Genomic DNA, 16,492 nt, shown 5'->3' with positions numbered 1-16,492 from the left:
GTTGTACTTAGTTGGTCTTACAGTGAGCTGCTCAGGCAGTTTAATTGGAGAACACCAACAGAACGTAATGAATAGATGAAATCATGATTAATCACCTTTTGCCAACACAAATTTAAAAAGCTCACTGAAGATCAGGTGACTGCCAATTCCAGCACAACGGAAAATGCAGAAACAAGCAGACAACTGAGATTAACCTCAAATGCTCTGGAGTTACAGCTTCGAAAAAAGTAACTTTTTTCACATTTCCAGGACTGCCCTTCTGATCTCCCATTGCAGATCTGGACAACTATAGCTATACATTACCCTTCATCTCAGAATAGAACCTTGTCAAAACTCTAAGTGTCTTTTAAAGCATTAACCCCATCAAAAAACCACCATTTTTTAAAATGAAAAATACTCAAATTTCCACAACCAGTTCTTTTTGATACTCTGGGCAATTCTCAAGACATGGGTCTTATCTACTACTGCTGAACATACTCCAGTTGCATCAATTTTTCACCACAACAGGATAGGCAGGTGAAATTCCAGTTTTTGTTGGTGCATAAACACTCCTCACAAACACTCTCTTCCAGCCACACTCACAGACATGCTAACTGATGTACACACTATTCACTGAAAAAATTCAACTCCTCCTAGAAGGAAAAGTACTTTTTTTCCCACGGAAGTTAGTTTTCTAACCAATTTAGCATGTTAAGTATGTTCAGCAACGGGACTGATGCTCCAGACCCCCTTTAAAGGAAGGAAGACACCAACTGGCCAGGTGCAGGAGGAAAAGCAAGACTACCTCTGTTTTGGCAGTGGCATCTGTGCTAGTCTGGATAAGAAAATAATTGAACTAGATTTACAATCTCCTAGTTCACTGTATGATGGCATATCTTGATGCTCTCTTCAGCTATAAATTCTTGCCTCAAAATCTTTCTAGAAGAGCATATGGATTGTCAAGGTGACTAATAATTCAAATGCTTAACTGAAGCTTCACTCTTCTGTGCTGTACCACTAGAAAGTCTGCTCTTCACTTAAACTGAGCTCAGTTTCAACTCATAGCCTTATTAGAAGGAAGCAGTATTTCCTTACTGTGATCACTGCTCGCGGAAGCCTCGGTACTCTAACAAACTTTGTACTTTGCACCCGTGGCTGAGACACAGTATTAATACTGACAGCAGACAGATTACTTCTTGGCACAGGCTGCAAGTTCTCTGGAACAGGAGGGGAAGGTGGACCACTGTTACTTGATGTTTCCTAAAAAAGAGAACAAAATATGGTCTTAAAAATGCACACTATACCTAAGCTGTTTTTAAAAGCATCAGTATAAATGCGACTGGTTCATAGATGTCTTGGAACTTGAAGATGTGATTTAGGCCAGACTACTGAAATGTACTAGACAAATGTTGCAATTCTGCAGTAATATCAAAAAGGCACACGAGAGCAGGCCAGTTATTCACAGGTCAACTGACGAAGACCCTTTAAGAAAGGTCAAAACTAATATTTTTTCCAAAACCACAAGCTTAGCTTCTCACTCCAAGAGAAACCCTCAAAACGACAACAAAAACCAGGGAACCTCTTCCAACATCTTTTCCTAAGAGGCTGAAACAAAGTTACTTGTCTTACTTTTTAACTGAAAAGTTCAAAAGTAATAAACATTTTCTGGCAGAAAACCCCCATTCCTTTGACTTACTCCATTTTCAGTACCTTGAAGTTTCATAATTCCTTCAGAAATAACAAGAAAGGTGCAATTTACAATTCCAGAATAGTTCTTGTTGATTGTTAAGTCTCTAGAAATGCAGCGTAATACCCCTAGTAAGCCTCACTTACAGCAGGTCACATTGAAATTTTGATCAGGACTGCCATCTAGAGGCTTACATTCAAAAAACAATAGAGTACCTCAGCTCTGAAAGCACGCTTGTTGGCTAGAGACTTGAGTAATTCTTCTCTTAAGAGCATCTCCTCCTCCTCTTCCTCATCAGCAAAGGGAGGTTTTGGTGGCTGTTCAGGCTCTTCAGGGGGAAGAGGGGGAAGAGGTGGAGGTGGCTCAAGAGAAACACAAGGAATACCCTCCATGTAAAGATGGCTCAAAGATGGTACGGGCTGAGAAAAGAAAATAAAACAAAGGTTTGAAATGTGGAAATTACTACCCCTTTATGATTACTTAGCAGAGGTTGAGACCGAGATTATTCCATGGTTTAGAAGTAATCTAAACTGTGTCCTTTTAATTAACATTCAAACTACACTTACATCCCTGTCAAAGGCTGTGATTGAACAGTAAGTTATTTCTCACAGAGGTTAATGGAAGCAATAAACTTAGATTTAGATAGTGGAAGCTGTGGAGAAATACAAACTAAATGTAAGTGAGACTCTGAACCAGAGGTCATTTAGCCAGAGAAATATAGTTGTCCAGCACTCTTTAAACAGTTTTATGAAAATGTCTTAGCTAACACAATTACATTTTCCCTCAGTCAAAAGTTCAGAAGCTGTCATGAGAAGAAATGGTACCTTTCTATCGCTTTTCTGAGAAGAGTAACAATCATTCACTGAAAAAAACTCTGCACTAATTGAACTTCATGTGGACTCTTAGGTGAGAAAACAGAAAGCACAGTCTAAAGGCACAAAGTTGGAATGACTGATGAGCTGTATGTCTTGGCTTTTCCCCCCTCTAGGTAACAAGTCAGAGATCAAGCCTATCTACCTACCTACATGGCCTAGAGATAAAGGGCGAAGTTGCCTTGTGCTAATAGTTCCAATTCTTTCTTTTTCCTTATGTGCTTCAGACAATTTTTTGTTTTTGTATGAAAAAGCACAGCTCTAGCAATGAAGTGAATTTCAGTTCAATAGGGAAAACCTCCATTAACCAACAACTGCATCAGCCAAGAGGCAGCTGAAATAAAGAGTTTTTAAAAAGCAACCACGAGTCTAACAGATAGTTCAAGGGAATCATTAAACAGAGTATAGTACCCAAACCAGAATCTAAATTTAATCCTAGCTTTAGCATTACAAAATGAGAATTATCAAGGTTACTTACTGGAATTGGAGGAGGTGGCGGCAAGGAAATTGGTGGTACTGGAGGTGGATAATATCCTATTGGACACTCAAAGAAAGGAGGTTGAACTGGGGAAGAAGCTGTAATTAAAATACTGAATGTAAGATATCTGACAGATATTTATTAAACAACTCATGCTTTATGCTTCAACTGATCTAATGGAGCAGAAACATTTTTACAATGCACTAATTTCAAAGGCAACACCAGGCACAGCACAATGCCTTTTTTTACATGTATGCGTATTTTTTAAAAAGCGTAGTTACATTTTCTTTTCCTGTTTTATATACAAAATGTAAGTACAGCCAACCAGTACTGCTAAGGTAATGCAGGCCTCAAACTGAATTTAAGTCGCAAGAATTTACCTTCTCAAACAAGATATCTCAGTAGCCTCATTACAGACTACCAAAAACATAACACAACACAAGGTAGGACAGAAGCAGACCCAAAGCACTACTGATAAATTCTGAAACATTGAACATGAAATTGAGATGCTTTATCAAGAGAGATTTGTGTAGCTTGCACATACAAAATAGCAGGTGTACTATTTTAACAAAGTTATATATAAGGAAGGCGGACAAGAAAGGAGAAAAAAGAAGCAAAAAAAAGAAAAAAGGGTGGAAGATGAAAAGCAAGAGAAAAAGTATCCAATCAAGTACTATGCTTAATGAAGTTTTCTCAACTCTCCATATGTTGACATGGAACACAGAAACCCAACTACCTTAAATGCACCTCAGACTCAAAAGTCAATAAATCATTTAGGCTGGAAGAGACTTCTGGAAGGTGTATGACCCAGCACAAGTGCCCAAAGCAGGGCCGCCCCCAAAGTCAGGTTGTCAAGTTCCAGCTATATTTGACCATGGAGATTCCACAACATTTAAACCTGTGCTAGTGTTTGACTATCTTCTATCTAAGCAGAATTTGTTTTGTTACAATTTAAGTGTTGCTACCTGTCCTTCTGTTGCCATTTGAAAGAGGAGCTTGGCTCTGTCTTGTCTGCAACTACCCACTAGTAGTTGAAGACAAGAGCAAAATCCTTCCTTAGCCTTCTCAACACAAATGCAGCTTTCTCAGTCTCTTTCTGTAAGCCAAGTGCTCCAGTGTCTTGATGAACTTTATCAAAAACAAACCTGAAACAGTTTTCCTTAGTCAAAAAGGTGTTTTGCTAGGCTCATTGTAGAATGTCACTCTCTCCTACTGTGAAACCAGAAAACTGGCAATCTCATCAGTGATTAACAGGCCCCTCCAGACAGTGACCCACAACAGTCACAGTGCCACAACCCAAGCTATGGCTCACCTGTCACCCAAAGCCATACTGCCAACCCATTAGTCACTTAATGTCCAATGGGACCCCCAGCCCCTTTTTTTGCAAAGCTGCTGTCTGTCCAGTCAACACCCTGCACAGCTGATTGAGAAGATACAAGCATAAACCTACAGTACTGCCATGAGAAAAATATACCCTGAAGATCTTAAAAATCTCACTACAGCAGAGATAGAAAGAGTCAGCGTTAACACAATTAGCTCACCTTAAAATCTTAGTTCTATAATTCAGACAGCTCAAAACACTTTCTCTCTAGAACAGTGGCTTATTTCCTACATTTTACCTATTTTTACCAACCACCATATAAGAAAACTGTAAGTTCTTACCTGGCGAGTTAGTTTCACTGTCTGTATCCATAGCAACTTCATCGTAATTGTCATACTGATATATGCCTCCTGCACATTCTGTAGATTGCTTATCCAAAGACCATCTCAAATCTGTATCTGATGACTAAACACACAAAAATGTATTTTATTTGTCTGGTCTTACATCATTATTTCAGAGTAAACTACTAAGAAATAAATTCTGAAAGAAGGCCCTTAGATTTTTTTTCTTCTAATTGATTTATAAATACAATTTACTTATCATGTACAAGCAGAAGAAACTGAATACTACTTTTTAATCAAATCCACTGCAAGTAGTAACTAGACAATCCACAGTCAGTTTTAAAACTGTATCTCTTCCAGGATGATGGGGTGGGGGGTGTTATGATACATGGAAACAATTTTTAAATACCTTTTAGGTTATTATATATCTGGTAAATGGACGTGGTTATATATTTCTGAAGATTGCACGTGAATTAAATGCTTTATTATTTCTGGTAATCTGCCATGATGACTACCAAGAATGCTTGAACTACCCTTGCCAGAAACAACTCTCAGGTGAAGAATCTTTTTATTGTCCCAGAAGGAGCCACATGCCACACTGAGACAAACCCAGAGACTGTCAACTCATAAATCAGATTGTTTAAAGATCTCCTAACACTGTATGGATGCCAATCAATGCTCAGGACTGAAAACATGCAGAACACCTAAGTATGACTTCTCAGTCTCCTTAACTTGTATCTTTCAGAAGACATTTTGGTAGCTTCTAGAATATCTACTGTTTGCAGTCAAACATTTTTAGTCTCCATTTTCCACTCAGTATTAATATAAATATGATTCTTCTACAACATAACCTCAAACAAGGAGCCTCAATTCCCTTAGATGCTGTTTCTTCTCACAGCATTAGCGGCTCCAAGCACTTGAAGCATGCAGCTCCAGTGGCTGTACTGCTTTCAGGCTGAAAGAATGAATGCTATAGAAACAGTAATTTTTTTCTGTAATGTACCAATGTTTTAGAGACAGGCATTAGTTACTCAAGTGCCTTTTGCTAATCTCAATATGAGAGAACAAGAACAGCCACAAGGATAGCATGATGACTACTGCACTAATGCTATTACTTCATCAATTTGACACTATGTAAAGTAAAACTAATTATCTTTTGTCTTGGCGTATCTTGTGTCTCAACAAAATAGATTAAATACTACATTGAAAAAATACTACAACGCAACATTGACATTTTGAAAGAAGCAACTCACTGAAGTTGCATACACAGAAAAAGTCTGAAAATGTGGAGAAGAAAACCTTGAAATCTAAAAAAAAAAGCCAAAGAAGTTTCACTAATTGGTTATTGTTAAATTACAGGCTGCTCTTTGATCACTATGTTCAAAATGTCTTTAGAAGAAAAATGCTTTATCATTGACTTGAAAGGTACAACTCATAGAAAACTGATTTTCCAAATCCAAGAGGAATGCTTCTCTAGCATGGGATTAAAGCACTGTAAACGCTGCAGTACATTGAGCTTTTCTTTCATTGCTATATTTTGATTACTCTAGGGGTGGGGGAAGCAGGGAGGAGAACAGGGGGATTCAGAAAGGATGGTGACACAAAACCAGGTGAAGCAAGACAAATCATTCATGAATCCTAAATGTAACACCAGAACACCATGTAAGAAATTTCTTACCCGGCTTCTTGATCTCCTCTTCCCTCCAACAAGCTTCATAAATCGATTGTACTGCTCTTCTTGATTTGAGAGGTCCCTAATTTTTCTTATTTCTTCTTCTCTCTTTCTTCTCTCCTCCTCTTCTTCTTGTTTCCTCTGGTCCTCCTCTTTCTGCCGCCTGTCTAGTTCCTTTTGCTGCTGCATCTTCTTTGATGTCTTTGTCTGTTGCTTCCTCAAAGCTTGCTTGCCTTTAAATAAAAAAGTTTGTGATTAACACCATCTTACCTAATTGGTTTCACCTAATCCTAGATTCTTCAAGAGCTTTGAGTAAATGTGAGAGAGTTTAGAAAGACTAAAGGATCATTGCTCATATTTGCTTTTTTTTAGGCCACGCCATTGACAGCCATTTCAGTAACATCAAACTTATTACCTGTAGTACTAGGTTTTTTTGTTGAATGTGCTTTTGTACTGGTTTTGATTTTCTGTGTAACACTTTTCGTTTTTGTTAATTTTTCCTTGCTTTCCTTCATCACCTGTTGTTCTTTTTGCTGCCATTTTTTACTAGCAGACTGAAGTGCAAGAAGCCTAAGTTGCAATTCAGACATCTCCTCCTCATCATCAAGCAGCTTCTTGAGAAGAAAACAGAAGAAAGGACAAGACAAAAAGTCAAGAAACATAATTTAGCAACTTTTTCTTTGCAAGGTCTTTTGAAATCTTTCCCCAATATTTTTACTAAAAGAAAGCTCAAAATCCTACTTTACTGGTGTCATTTATTAAAAATTGACAGTTCCTACGACTGGAATGCTTCTGGACTGCCATTTGGAAAAAGCTATCAAGTACGATAATGCAATCATGCCTCATCTATTGAGGAATATTTTCTTACCTTTTCAGATGCAACATCTGAACTGCTAAGCTTTCGCACTGATGTTTGCTCTTTGTCTTCTGTACCTTCCAAGAGAAAAATACCATATTTTTGAACAAGCTGTTTCTCCTGAGACAGAGCTACATTAAAATGATACATGAATTTTACTCTACATACAATCATATTTTATCAGTATCACTGATACACAGTATAAAACAATAGCAGTGGTACATGCAAGATCACATGAACAAACATTCATATAAATTTGGCATGTCTGATAAAATCATGACTCCATAAGCCTAAGGCAAGACTTGTCATTTCTTAGTAAATCAATCTTAAGGTTCACATGTACTTTGTCAAGAAACAGAGAAAAACAGATTTGCAAACAAGGGGAAAAGAAGACTTCCTGTCATGTGTTTTATACCACCATCTCATATCAGCTGCTGTCCTGAGCATCTCATATTTCCCTGGCAGCTATTTTGAGTAACTGGTCATTCTTTTGCAGAATTAAATATGAAAGTCCAAAGCTGCAGTAAGAACACACTCACTCCATTTCGCAGCAAAGGCAAACAGAAAAAAGTTATCATGGAATGAATAGTGGAAATTAATAGTACAGCACTGTTTCTCCATAAGCATTTAGGTGCTTAAATATTAATTTCTTAGATGTCACAAAATATAGCCAATTTTCATAATGTATATATAAACACATCTTAACATACTATATTTTACACATGTATGCATAATGCTGTACATATTGCAGTATTACATAATTTATTACAGCAAATAATCAGTAATATAATTGGCTGAGAAAAAATTATGCATTTTTATATAACCATCCATGCTTATATGCATCAGACAAAGGAAAAACTTTAGAGAAAGAGTAATATAGCAAAAGAACTCCAAGCTTCTCTAAATTTTCTTTCTTCAAAGGAAGATTCCTTCCCACTATTCAAAATGGTGAAAAATAAATTCCGATTCTGTACAGCCTTAACTCCTCCTAGCATTTCATAAAAATTACATTCAGAAAGGCACTGTTTAAAGTACACCAACATCTTAAACACCAACAAAAATGAAACTTAAAAAATGCTGAATGTCTTCCTCTTTGCACAAGCATGCATTTTTTAAAAATGCACTTACAAAAAAAAAAGTAATATCTAATACCCATATAAACTATAGAAAAGATTTTAAAAAGTTAGTATACTTATGTGAAGTTCCTAACCATCCACTTCACAGGATGAAAGTTGGAAGACAGATCGTACAGTAGTTTTTTTTATGCAAGCATACAAAGGGACATTCTATACAAGTACAAACGCTCTTTCAAACCAGAAGGGGACAACATGACACAACAGGCTAATGCACAACGTGGGAAGTAAAGTAGAGAATATTGTCAAGCCTGTCAGAGCACCTGAACCACAAGGTTCAGAGAACCACAGAGAATTAATATGAGAGACTGAAACTTTCCTAAGTTTTCAGACAATTTCCTCAACTTTTACAAGCCTGCAGAAACACCTAGTACAGTATTTAAAAATACATAAAATGTGAAAATCAAATTTTGCTTATTTCCCAACACATGTAGCAGGTATTGTGGCAGTAAAGAGATTAATGTAGTATAGATTCACTCAATACACATGAATCTGCAATAACTACAATTAGCTGAATTTTTCTGTGGAAGCCTGCCTTACATTGTCATAAACATTCACTCATACATAATCTGTCTGCTTTCAGATCATTAATATATCATAGATTTGAATATCATGCAAAAATTAAATGCTTTTAATATGCATATTACAGCATCTATTTTTCACTATCATATCAACTGTATTACCAACTTCAGTGCTTTTTAAGTTTGGAAATTGGATTTTTGAGACTATTTTGCTTTTTAAACAGCTGTTTTACTCCTGTCCTGCTATGTACTCTTCCCACAGACTACTAGTTTTTCTTTTATTACCAAAATTAGTTTTATTCATATGTGTCAATAAAACCTGTATGACTCTTAAAAGACAAAAAAAATATTTTTAACGAGAAACACACAAGGGGGAGAAATTACCCAGAATGAGGTGGTTTGACTAATAATTATCAGTTTTCTCTTTTGTTTTCTTTACAAGACCTGTCTTCTTTCTGAAGTCATACATAAATCATTCTGACTTTTAGTGCTCTAGTCCTATCTTTCTTCATATTCCATATTCCTGTCAATTACTCACCTGCATTCTTATTCAATCCATTAACTACTTTGTCTCTTCCCACTCAAATTGACAGTTTACACACACTGGCAAATTAGTGAACACCAGATGACAAGTGATAGCCTCAAGCACCACCCTCAACCACAGCAATCACCTACTAGAACGACATGCAGCCTTTTAGAGTAGGAAGCTTATGTCAGCTGCCTTATTTTGCTGCAGACTTAGAAGTAAGCTCAAGTGCTCTTAGTACAGGCCAGGTGGACATGATCACTTGTTTTTCAGTAACTGGCTAATGCATCTCAGCAATTACCCTTTTTAGTCAACAGCCCAGAACTATCTTAGACAAGACATTAATATTCTACCCTTGGGCTTCATTTTGTCTACAAATCCTTTCCATTTCTGGCCTATGATTTCTTGACTACTCGTGAATACCAACAATGATCAAAGTAATTCTTGTGAAAACATCTTATGGTGTTAATAACACCAAGGTTGTGGGTTTGATCCCTGTGTGGGACATTAACTTTTAAGACTCAGACTTGATGATCCCTGCCTTCCAACTCGGAATACTCCATGATCCTCATCTTACACTTAAGCTAACACAAAAAGGTGAAATGCAGAAAAGGGGGTCTCTAAATGTTCTTTTCAGATAAAAAAAACCCCACATTTTGCTTCTGCAGAAGAGAAACAAGGCAAAAGCAGAAGTAAAACTTTCAGTAGACAGTCAATGATTTCTGCTGTGAGCAGCAATTAAAACCTTCAAGTCTTGTCCTCATGTTTTCTGCCAAACAATCAGTCTAAGAAAACACATTGTTTAAACTACAAATCCAAAGCAAAAGCATGCTTCCAAACATGTTTATGTAATTCAATGAATTAAAAAACACAAGAGTTAAGTACATTAAATCTTTACCTTGTAACTTCTAACATTTCAATTACAGTAAAGTTTTCCCCAACACCTATTAAATACAATAGGTAACAGTGAGGCCTTAAGTTTCTAGCTTTTATATTTTTCAGATTCTGTACTGCCTTAGTGTGCAACTGTGAACTTCATATAAAGTGTTACCAAGTTGTCGTCACAGTTCAGTTAGACAAAACAATCCTTTTCCAGCCAAGAACACTGTTGCAGCTTCAGGCCCAAAAAGTGTAAACAGCAGCAAATGGAGGAGAGCAATCTAAGAGGATGGGACTTCATAACCTGAATCTGTAATTGGACAATTAACCCCAATTCGTAAATGGACCAAAAATAAAACTGTTAACACTCGGGACCAAGTGTCCATCTTAGGTGGAGCCACAGCCAGGATCTTGTACTGCCTAAAGTGTATCCTTTGAAGGACTTTTAATAAATACCTACTTTAATCCTTTAATACTGTCTAGCCTCTGTTCTAGGTAGCCTCACAAGGCATCAATAGCAAGCAAACAGAAGTTCACAAGCTAAAATAACTTTACAAGTATTTCTTTACCTTGGCCAGATTCGGTTGCTTCAGATTTTTGCAAGGACTGCTTCATTCCTTCTTTGCCTTTTTTCAATCTGCTCCTCTCAGCTGGAGTAGGCAGTTTTTGTCTGAGAGGTTTCAGTTCAAATGCCTGAAAGCCCATAACCGGATTTTTCTCCTCAGGAGGTCCTTCTTTTACAGAGTCCGTTTTAATACTGTCATTTTCTACAGTTTTTTGGTCCTCAGTGTCCACTGTTTTTTCACCATCTTGTTTTTCATTTTCTTCCCTGTTGCTCAAAGCCAGTCTTTCATCTTTATTAATGTGTTCAAGTTCTAATTGTATCTGCTTATACTTCAAGAGCAGATCCTCAAAACTTTCTTCCACAGAGCTTTCATTTTTAGAAGAGTGGTTCTGCTTTCTAGATGGGGACCTTCCAAAAGTTTTAGCTGAAATACGGGTCAAGAAATTCAAGACAAGAACTTGTATAATCTTAAAACAGTATCAATATTACCACTGAAGACCCAGTAAGACAAATGTAACTTATGACCATTCTCATATATTTTACCTTAAGGCTAGTTTGAAAAATATCCTGAATAAATACAAGCAGCATGCAAAAGCTGTAGCCATTATTACATATTGACAAACATTTTCTCAAACCAACAATTTCAAATATCCTACTTATGACAAGAAGCTCATGAATTGCTGAGAAGTCTCATCTCTTACTCATACCACCCTCCTGGAAACAGCTATAATGCTGAGATGGTCCTCTATCGTGGAAAGTAAAACTTCCAGAATTCATAGTACTGACTTGCCATCTGACATTCTGAAAAAGGTTAAATTCCTTCTTACTCATTTTAGACTTCCATAAATGCCACATCTAGCCAATACTAAGTCTGGCCATAGCACAATTACACACTGCAGTAAATACAGTTCAGCAAATCAGGTAAGGCACAGAAGAAACAATGAACAACTGAAGGGAATAAAAAAAAGTAACAAAGACTTGAAACCAAAATATTCAGAAATGCTGAAGACAACTGAGAATTACTAATTACTCAGAAAAGTTTACCTATGAATGTTCAAGGCAAGCAGTGGAAATATTCTTAGGCACCTCCACCCAGAACAAAAGTTGTCACTATTTTGTCACTATCAACTCCTCCTTAACCTGAGCCTCGAAAATGATCATGTAAAATAATCATGCTCAAGGGGAAATTTTTCAGGATACCAAGTCAGGTTTTACTCATTTGACTCACAGTATCAACCCCACTCTGATAACAGCTGACTCACACACCCAGTTACACAAAACGCTTTTTGAACATCATCATCTCTTAAAACAATAAACAGAGTGAAACCAGAGGCTAAAATAGGTGTCCTCTGAATGCAGACATACTGAATCCAAAGGAAAACTTCTGCTCACAACAGGCATTGACTACTTGGATGTTTCACTGTGTTAAGTTCTAACATTAGCATGAAGAATCTCTGTAAGTATCCTGCAACAGCTACTTCCATAATACCAGGAAATGTTTTGCTTTACAGTGCTTTCTCAAGTGTCAGCACAAAAAGCAGAAACCAGCAAAGATAAACTACATAAAATCCAAAAAGCAATCAAAACAGTCTATAAATATGTTTAAAATGCTAAAAGCTGTATGCAGTATAACACCAAATTATGCAGTAAGAATATCTGCTAAATTCCCTTCCAACACATATCTACTTCCAAAGAGCCAGCTATGTTCATAATTTTCTAAGTCACAAGGAATTTTGAAGCTAATAAGTCTAACTGCTATTTGCTATTGGAATACTTAAATAGCTTCCCAAGCCATCTGGAGATGGATAACAAGACAGTTTTGAGATGTTTTTTGGTGCTCAGGATAATACAATTGCTAGAAGCTCCCACCAGAAATTCTGTGGTTCACATATGTAGAAAATTTTTTTTAGTGCTTCTACACATAGAATGCAAGACTCCATCAAGTGCTGTGTAAGGTAGACAAGCATGTACATATTGAAACAACTGTGCTTCAACCAACTCAAGAGAAACTTCATCCAAGAACCAAAAAGAAGAAACTGGGAGTTAGAAATGAAGAAAAATGTACACTGCGAAGAGTTCAGAATTTAATGGAAACAGGAAGTTCCATAACGGTTCTGTATTTCAGACTCAAATTCCACAATTCTCTATGCAAGAATTCCTGGAGAATTACTATATAACAGCTTAACATTAAAGTTGCCAAGAATTGAAAGAGAAAAGCCTAATAAAAGCTAACATCCAAAAAGAGTAACAGGAATTCTTTAAGTGCTCCATCTTAAAGAATGTCCCTTATTCCACTTAGATATATATTCCTACAAAACGTGGTGCAAAGCACAAGTTCCAAGGATAAATCAAGTAAACAATCCCTGTCTTACCAGACTGTCATGGTTTACCCCTGCTCAGCAACTTATTACCCCACACTCTCACTCCTCCCTCCCTTCCATGGTGGAATGGGGAAAGAACTTGGAAATGTGGGTTGAGGGAACATGGACTGATAAAAGAACAGTTTAATAACAAAAATCAAGTAAAATAGTAATAATAATGAAAATGGAGAGAACAAAAAGAGTAGAATAATGCCCAAGGAAGGATGGCGATACACAATACAATTGCTCACTACCCACTGAGAGATGCCCAGCCCAGCCCCAGGCAGCAATCAGTGGCTCTCAGCTAGCTCCCCAGAGTTTATACACTAGGCATGACATTCTGTGGTATGCAACACCACTCTGGCCAGGTTTGGGTCTCAGTTTTGCACACTACCAGCTTCTTGTGCACCTCCTCACCGGCACAGCATAGGACACTGGAAGTCCATGACTTAGTGTAGGCACTTCTCAGCCTAACACACTTCTCAGTGTATTATCAACATTATTCTCACATTATACCCAAAACACAGCAGTGTACCAGCTACTAAGAAGTCAAAATCAGGACTCAAGACACTTAAAACATTTTATTTTCCAGGGGGAACTTCAGATACCATTCCAGGCCACAAGCCTCCTTGTACCAGTTGATATGAAAAGTCTCCTCTGAAGTCACATGCCAATGAACTACAGTGGTACTCCACTAATGTTACCAACATGGAGGTACCTTAATATTTATTAATTCTCTAAAGTTGACTGTATTAGGTGGCAAGGAAGTTTAAAAAAACAGAAAGTAACTCATATGGAGGGAAAATCATGGACCTTCCTTAACTATATGATCCATAAACAACTGGTCACTTATTAAAGAGCAAGAGTAACAGAACATCCTCCATCTACAACGTTTCAACAGATGTGTAAACCTTAAGTGCCAAGAATAAGAACACTTCATCCTCATTTTCTACTTTTGGTTTGAAAATGGAATTATTCGTTTCTGAATCTCTTTTAATTAAAAGATAGAAGGAGACTGCATCAGTCTCATTAAGAAACATTACAAGTTCTGTTTTGGACAATCTCCACATTTGTCCTGCTAAACTCTTTATACAGAAAGTAACAACCTTCAGGTATTCAGAACAACACTGCAAAGAGACTTGAAAACTATTTTCAGTATTAGAATTGTCTCACTGTGAAACCTTGGGCAAATCACATCTTCACTTGCCTCTCAAGATAAAACCCTTCAATGAAGGGCTCCAACGAAGCCTTCAATAATGCCATAATTTGAGACTAAATAAAATCATCTCTATTGCTAATTTACACATTCCATCTACATTTAAACAAATAAATATTAATGACATAAATAATAATCCTGTATTTAAAACAAGATTCAAGAGACCCAAGAAATCAACCCATGCAGTTGGTTCTAGCAAAAACACATCTTTTGACTATTGACATGAAGGACAATAGAACACTGTAAAATTCTGGAGAATAGGATTTAACCACCTTCTCTCTTGCTCACCGTTTTTTACACTCATCTAAATTTTCAGTTAGGCAACAATGCAGCCACGTCAAGTAACCGAAGTGCCCCAAGCTACACTCAGCATCAGTTCTTTACTTTACTTCCTCTAGCAGATAAGAAAAATTAGGTAAGCTTTTCCCACCACTTTTGTAATTCCTGCTCCGAAAAGCACAAAATAACAGAATTCTCGCAATGAATCACCTAAACTCTTAAGGGAAATCAGTGGAGAACATCCTACAAGAAATGGTGGGTATGGCTTTCATCTGAATGCCCACACAGACTACAATTTGTGTGTGCAGATCCACTCCAGCTTAGCTAAAACTAACTAAAGCTAAACCTATGTGTAATAGCCTCTGAAGGGATGAAAGTGAAAATGAAAAAAACAGTAGATCCTTCATTGCCCAATACAGTAAATTAACAAGCTTAGGGTTCTATCTTTACAATTGTGAGACTAATTATACATATTAAAATTGCCGCACCAAAGACTGACCCCACTTCACAATATTCGCACTTGGGGCTAGAAAAGCGGAATCCAACCGGCAAAAGCTTCCTTTCAGGCTATGCTTTTCCTTTTTCCCTACACCCGACGGATCGGCCAAGCCGCCAGCCAGGCCACGGCTGTAATCCGACTTCCCAGCAGCCTCTCCTTAAGCAGGGCCGGCTGCCCCGGCCAACCCCCAGGATTAGCTCTGGAGCTTCCCTCTCCGTTACCGCTGCGGGAATCCCACTGCCAGGGCGGAGGGAAACGCGTCCCTTCCCACGGCTTTCGGCCTCGTAGCGCGGCACGGCCACACCCAGGCCCACCGCAGCAGCACGGGCCCCCCACCCCGCTCACGTCTCAAGGATACATTTCCGAGGAGAGGGCTCCCTCCAGCCCTGGCTGCTACCGAACCCGGCACCGCCTCCCCCTCCGGGCGGCCTCCCCGGAGGGTTGCCCGGCCGATCGCTGCAGCCTCGGCTCCGGCCCCAGCGCCCACCGCCCCGGTAGGGACGGCCTCGGAAGCGGAACCGATCCAGGGCGTTGTGGCTGCGCTCCCAGAAGGAAAGCCGGGGGCCCGTGTCGGAGTGCGACCCCGGCGGCATCCGCGGCGCCGGCGGGTGGGAGCGGAACGAGTCCTTAGGCCGGTACCCGCCGTGGCCGTGCACGTGTCCCGTGTCGGGCGGAGGCTGGTGCCGCGAGCGCGGGAAGGGCCGCCCGGGGGAGGACATGGAGCCGCTCCCATGGAGCCCGGGGGGCGGCCGGCGCCTCGAGTACGGCCTGCTACTGCTGCTGCTACTACCGCCGCTACCGAGGCCGCCGGCATGCTCGGAGCCGCCGCCATAGGGCCCGAAGCCGTTGTTGTCATCGTCGCTGATCTCGCCATCCTCCAGCTCCCCTTCCTCCTTCGGGGAGAGCCCGCTGGGGTCGGGCGCGGCCGCCGCCTCCGCGGCCGCCATGGGCCCACGACAACGGTCGCAGCGCGCCCGGCGCCCCCTCGGCTGGCCCGCGCGGACTCTCGCGAGACCACGCCCCATCCCTCCCGCCTGGGAGGGGACAGAGCCGAGATGCGTAAGTGAAGAAACAGCTCCGGGCGACGCCCCTGTTGCGGGGTATCCTGGGTAATGTAGTTCCCCTCTCGGGGCGAGCCTGTGCAACGCACGGCCGGGGGAAGCCGGCGCATCAGCCAATCGCGCGGCGGCGGCGAGCGCCAATGAGCGCGCGGCCCTCCATGTTGGTAGAGGAGCGGGGGGAGGAGGAGGGGGCCGCCATCTTATGGAAGGGCGCGGCGCTGTGTGGGAGTGGAGCGGTTGTATGGCG

The 16,492-nt window shown here is 39.6% G+C and overlaps 1 protein-coding gene across 4 annotated transcripts in view; it reads right to left on the bottom strand.

Moving 5' to 3' along the window:
* ZFC3H1 (zinc finger C3H1-type containing) overlaps positions 1–16,160 on the bottom strand; it is a 41,809-nt gene extending 25,649 nt beyond the window's left edge. The window contains exons 1-9 of one of the 4 annotated variants that reach the window (XM_066550010.1): positions 15,543–16,160; positions 10,835–11,254; positions 7,219–7,283; positions 6,766–6,964; positions 6,357–6,583; positions 4,679–4,802; positions 3,017–3,114; positions 1,882–2,085; positions 1,075–1,239 (exon numbers count right to left, since the gene is read on the bottom strand). In XM_066550010.1, the coding sequence (XP_066406107.1) occupies positions 1,075–1,239; positions 1,882–2,085; positions 3,017–3,114; positions 4,679–4,802; positions 6,357–6,583; positions 6,766–6,964; positions 7,219–7,283; positions 10,835–11,254; positions 15,543–16,131 (2,091 nt within the window). In that variant the 5' untranslated portion in view covers positions 16,132–16,160. The remainder of the gene's footprint in view (positions 1–1,074; positions 1,240–1,881; positions 2,086–3,016; positions 3,115–4,678; positions 4,803–6,356; positions 6,584–6,765; positions 6,965–7,218; positions 7,284–10,834; positions 11,255–15,542) is intronic. The other 3 variants (XM_066550011.1, XM_066550012.1, XM_066550013.1) reach the window with 3 other exon arrangements.
* Positions 16,161–16,492: the final 332 nt, after the last annotated feature.

The sequence above is a fragment of the Molothrus aeneus genome, chromosome 5 (genome assembly GCF_037042795.1).
Source record: "Molothrus aeneus isolate 106 chromosome 5, BPBGC_Maene_1.0, whole genome shotgun sequence".
In the NCBI taxonomy this organism is placed as follows: Eukaryota; Metazoa; Chordata; class Aves; order Passeriformes; family Icteridae; genus Molothrus; species Molothrus aeneus.
Note: the sequence above shows the minus strand (reverse complement) of the source record. Positions and strands in the feature narration are given on the sequence as shown.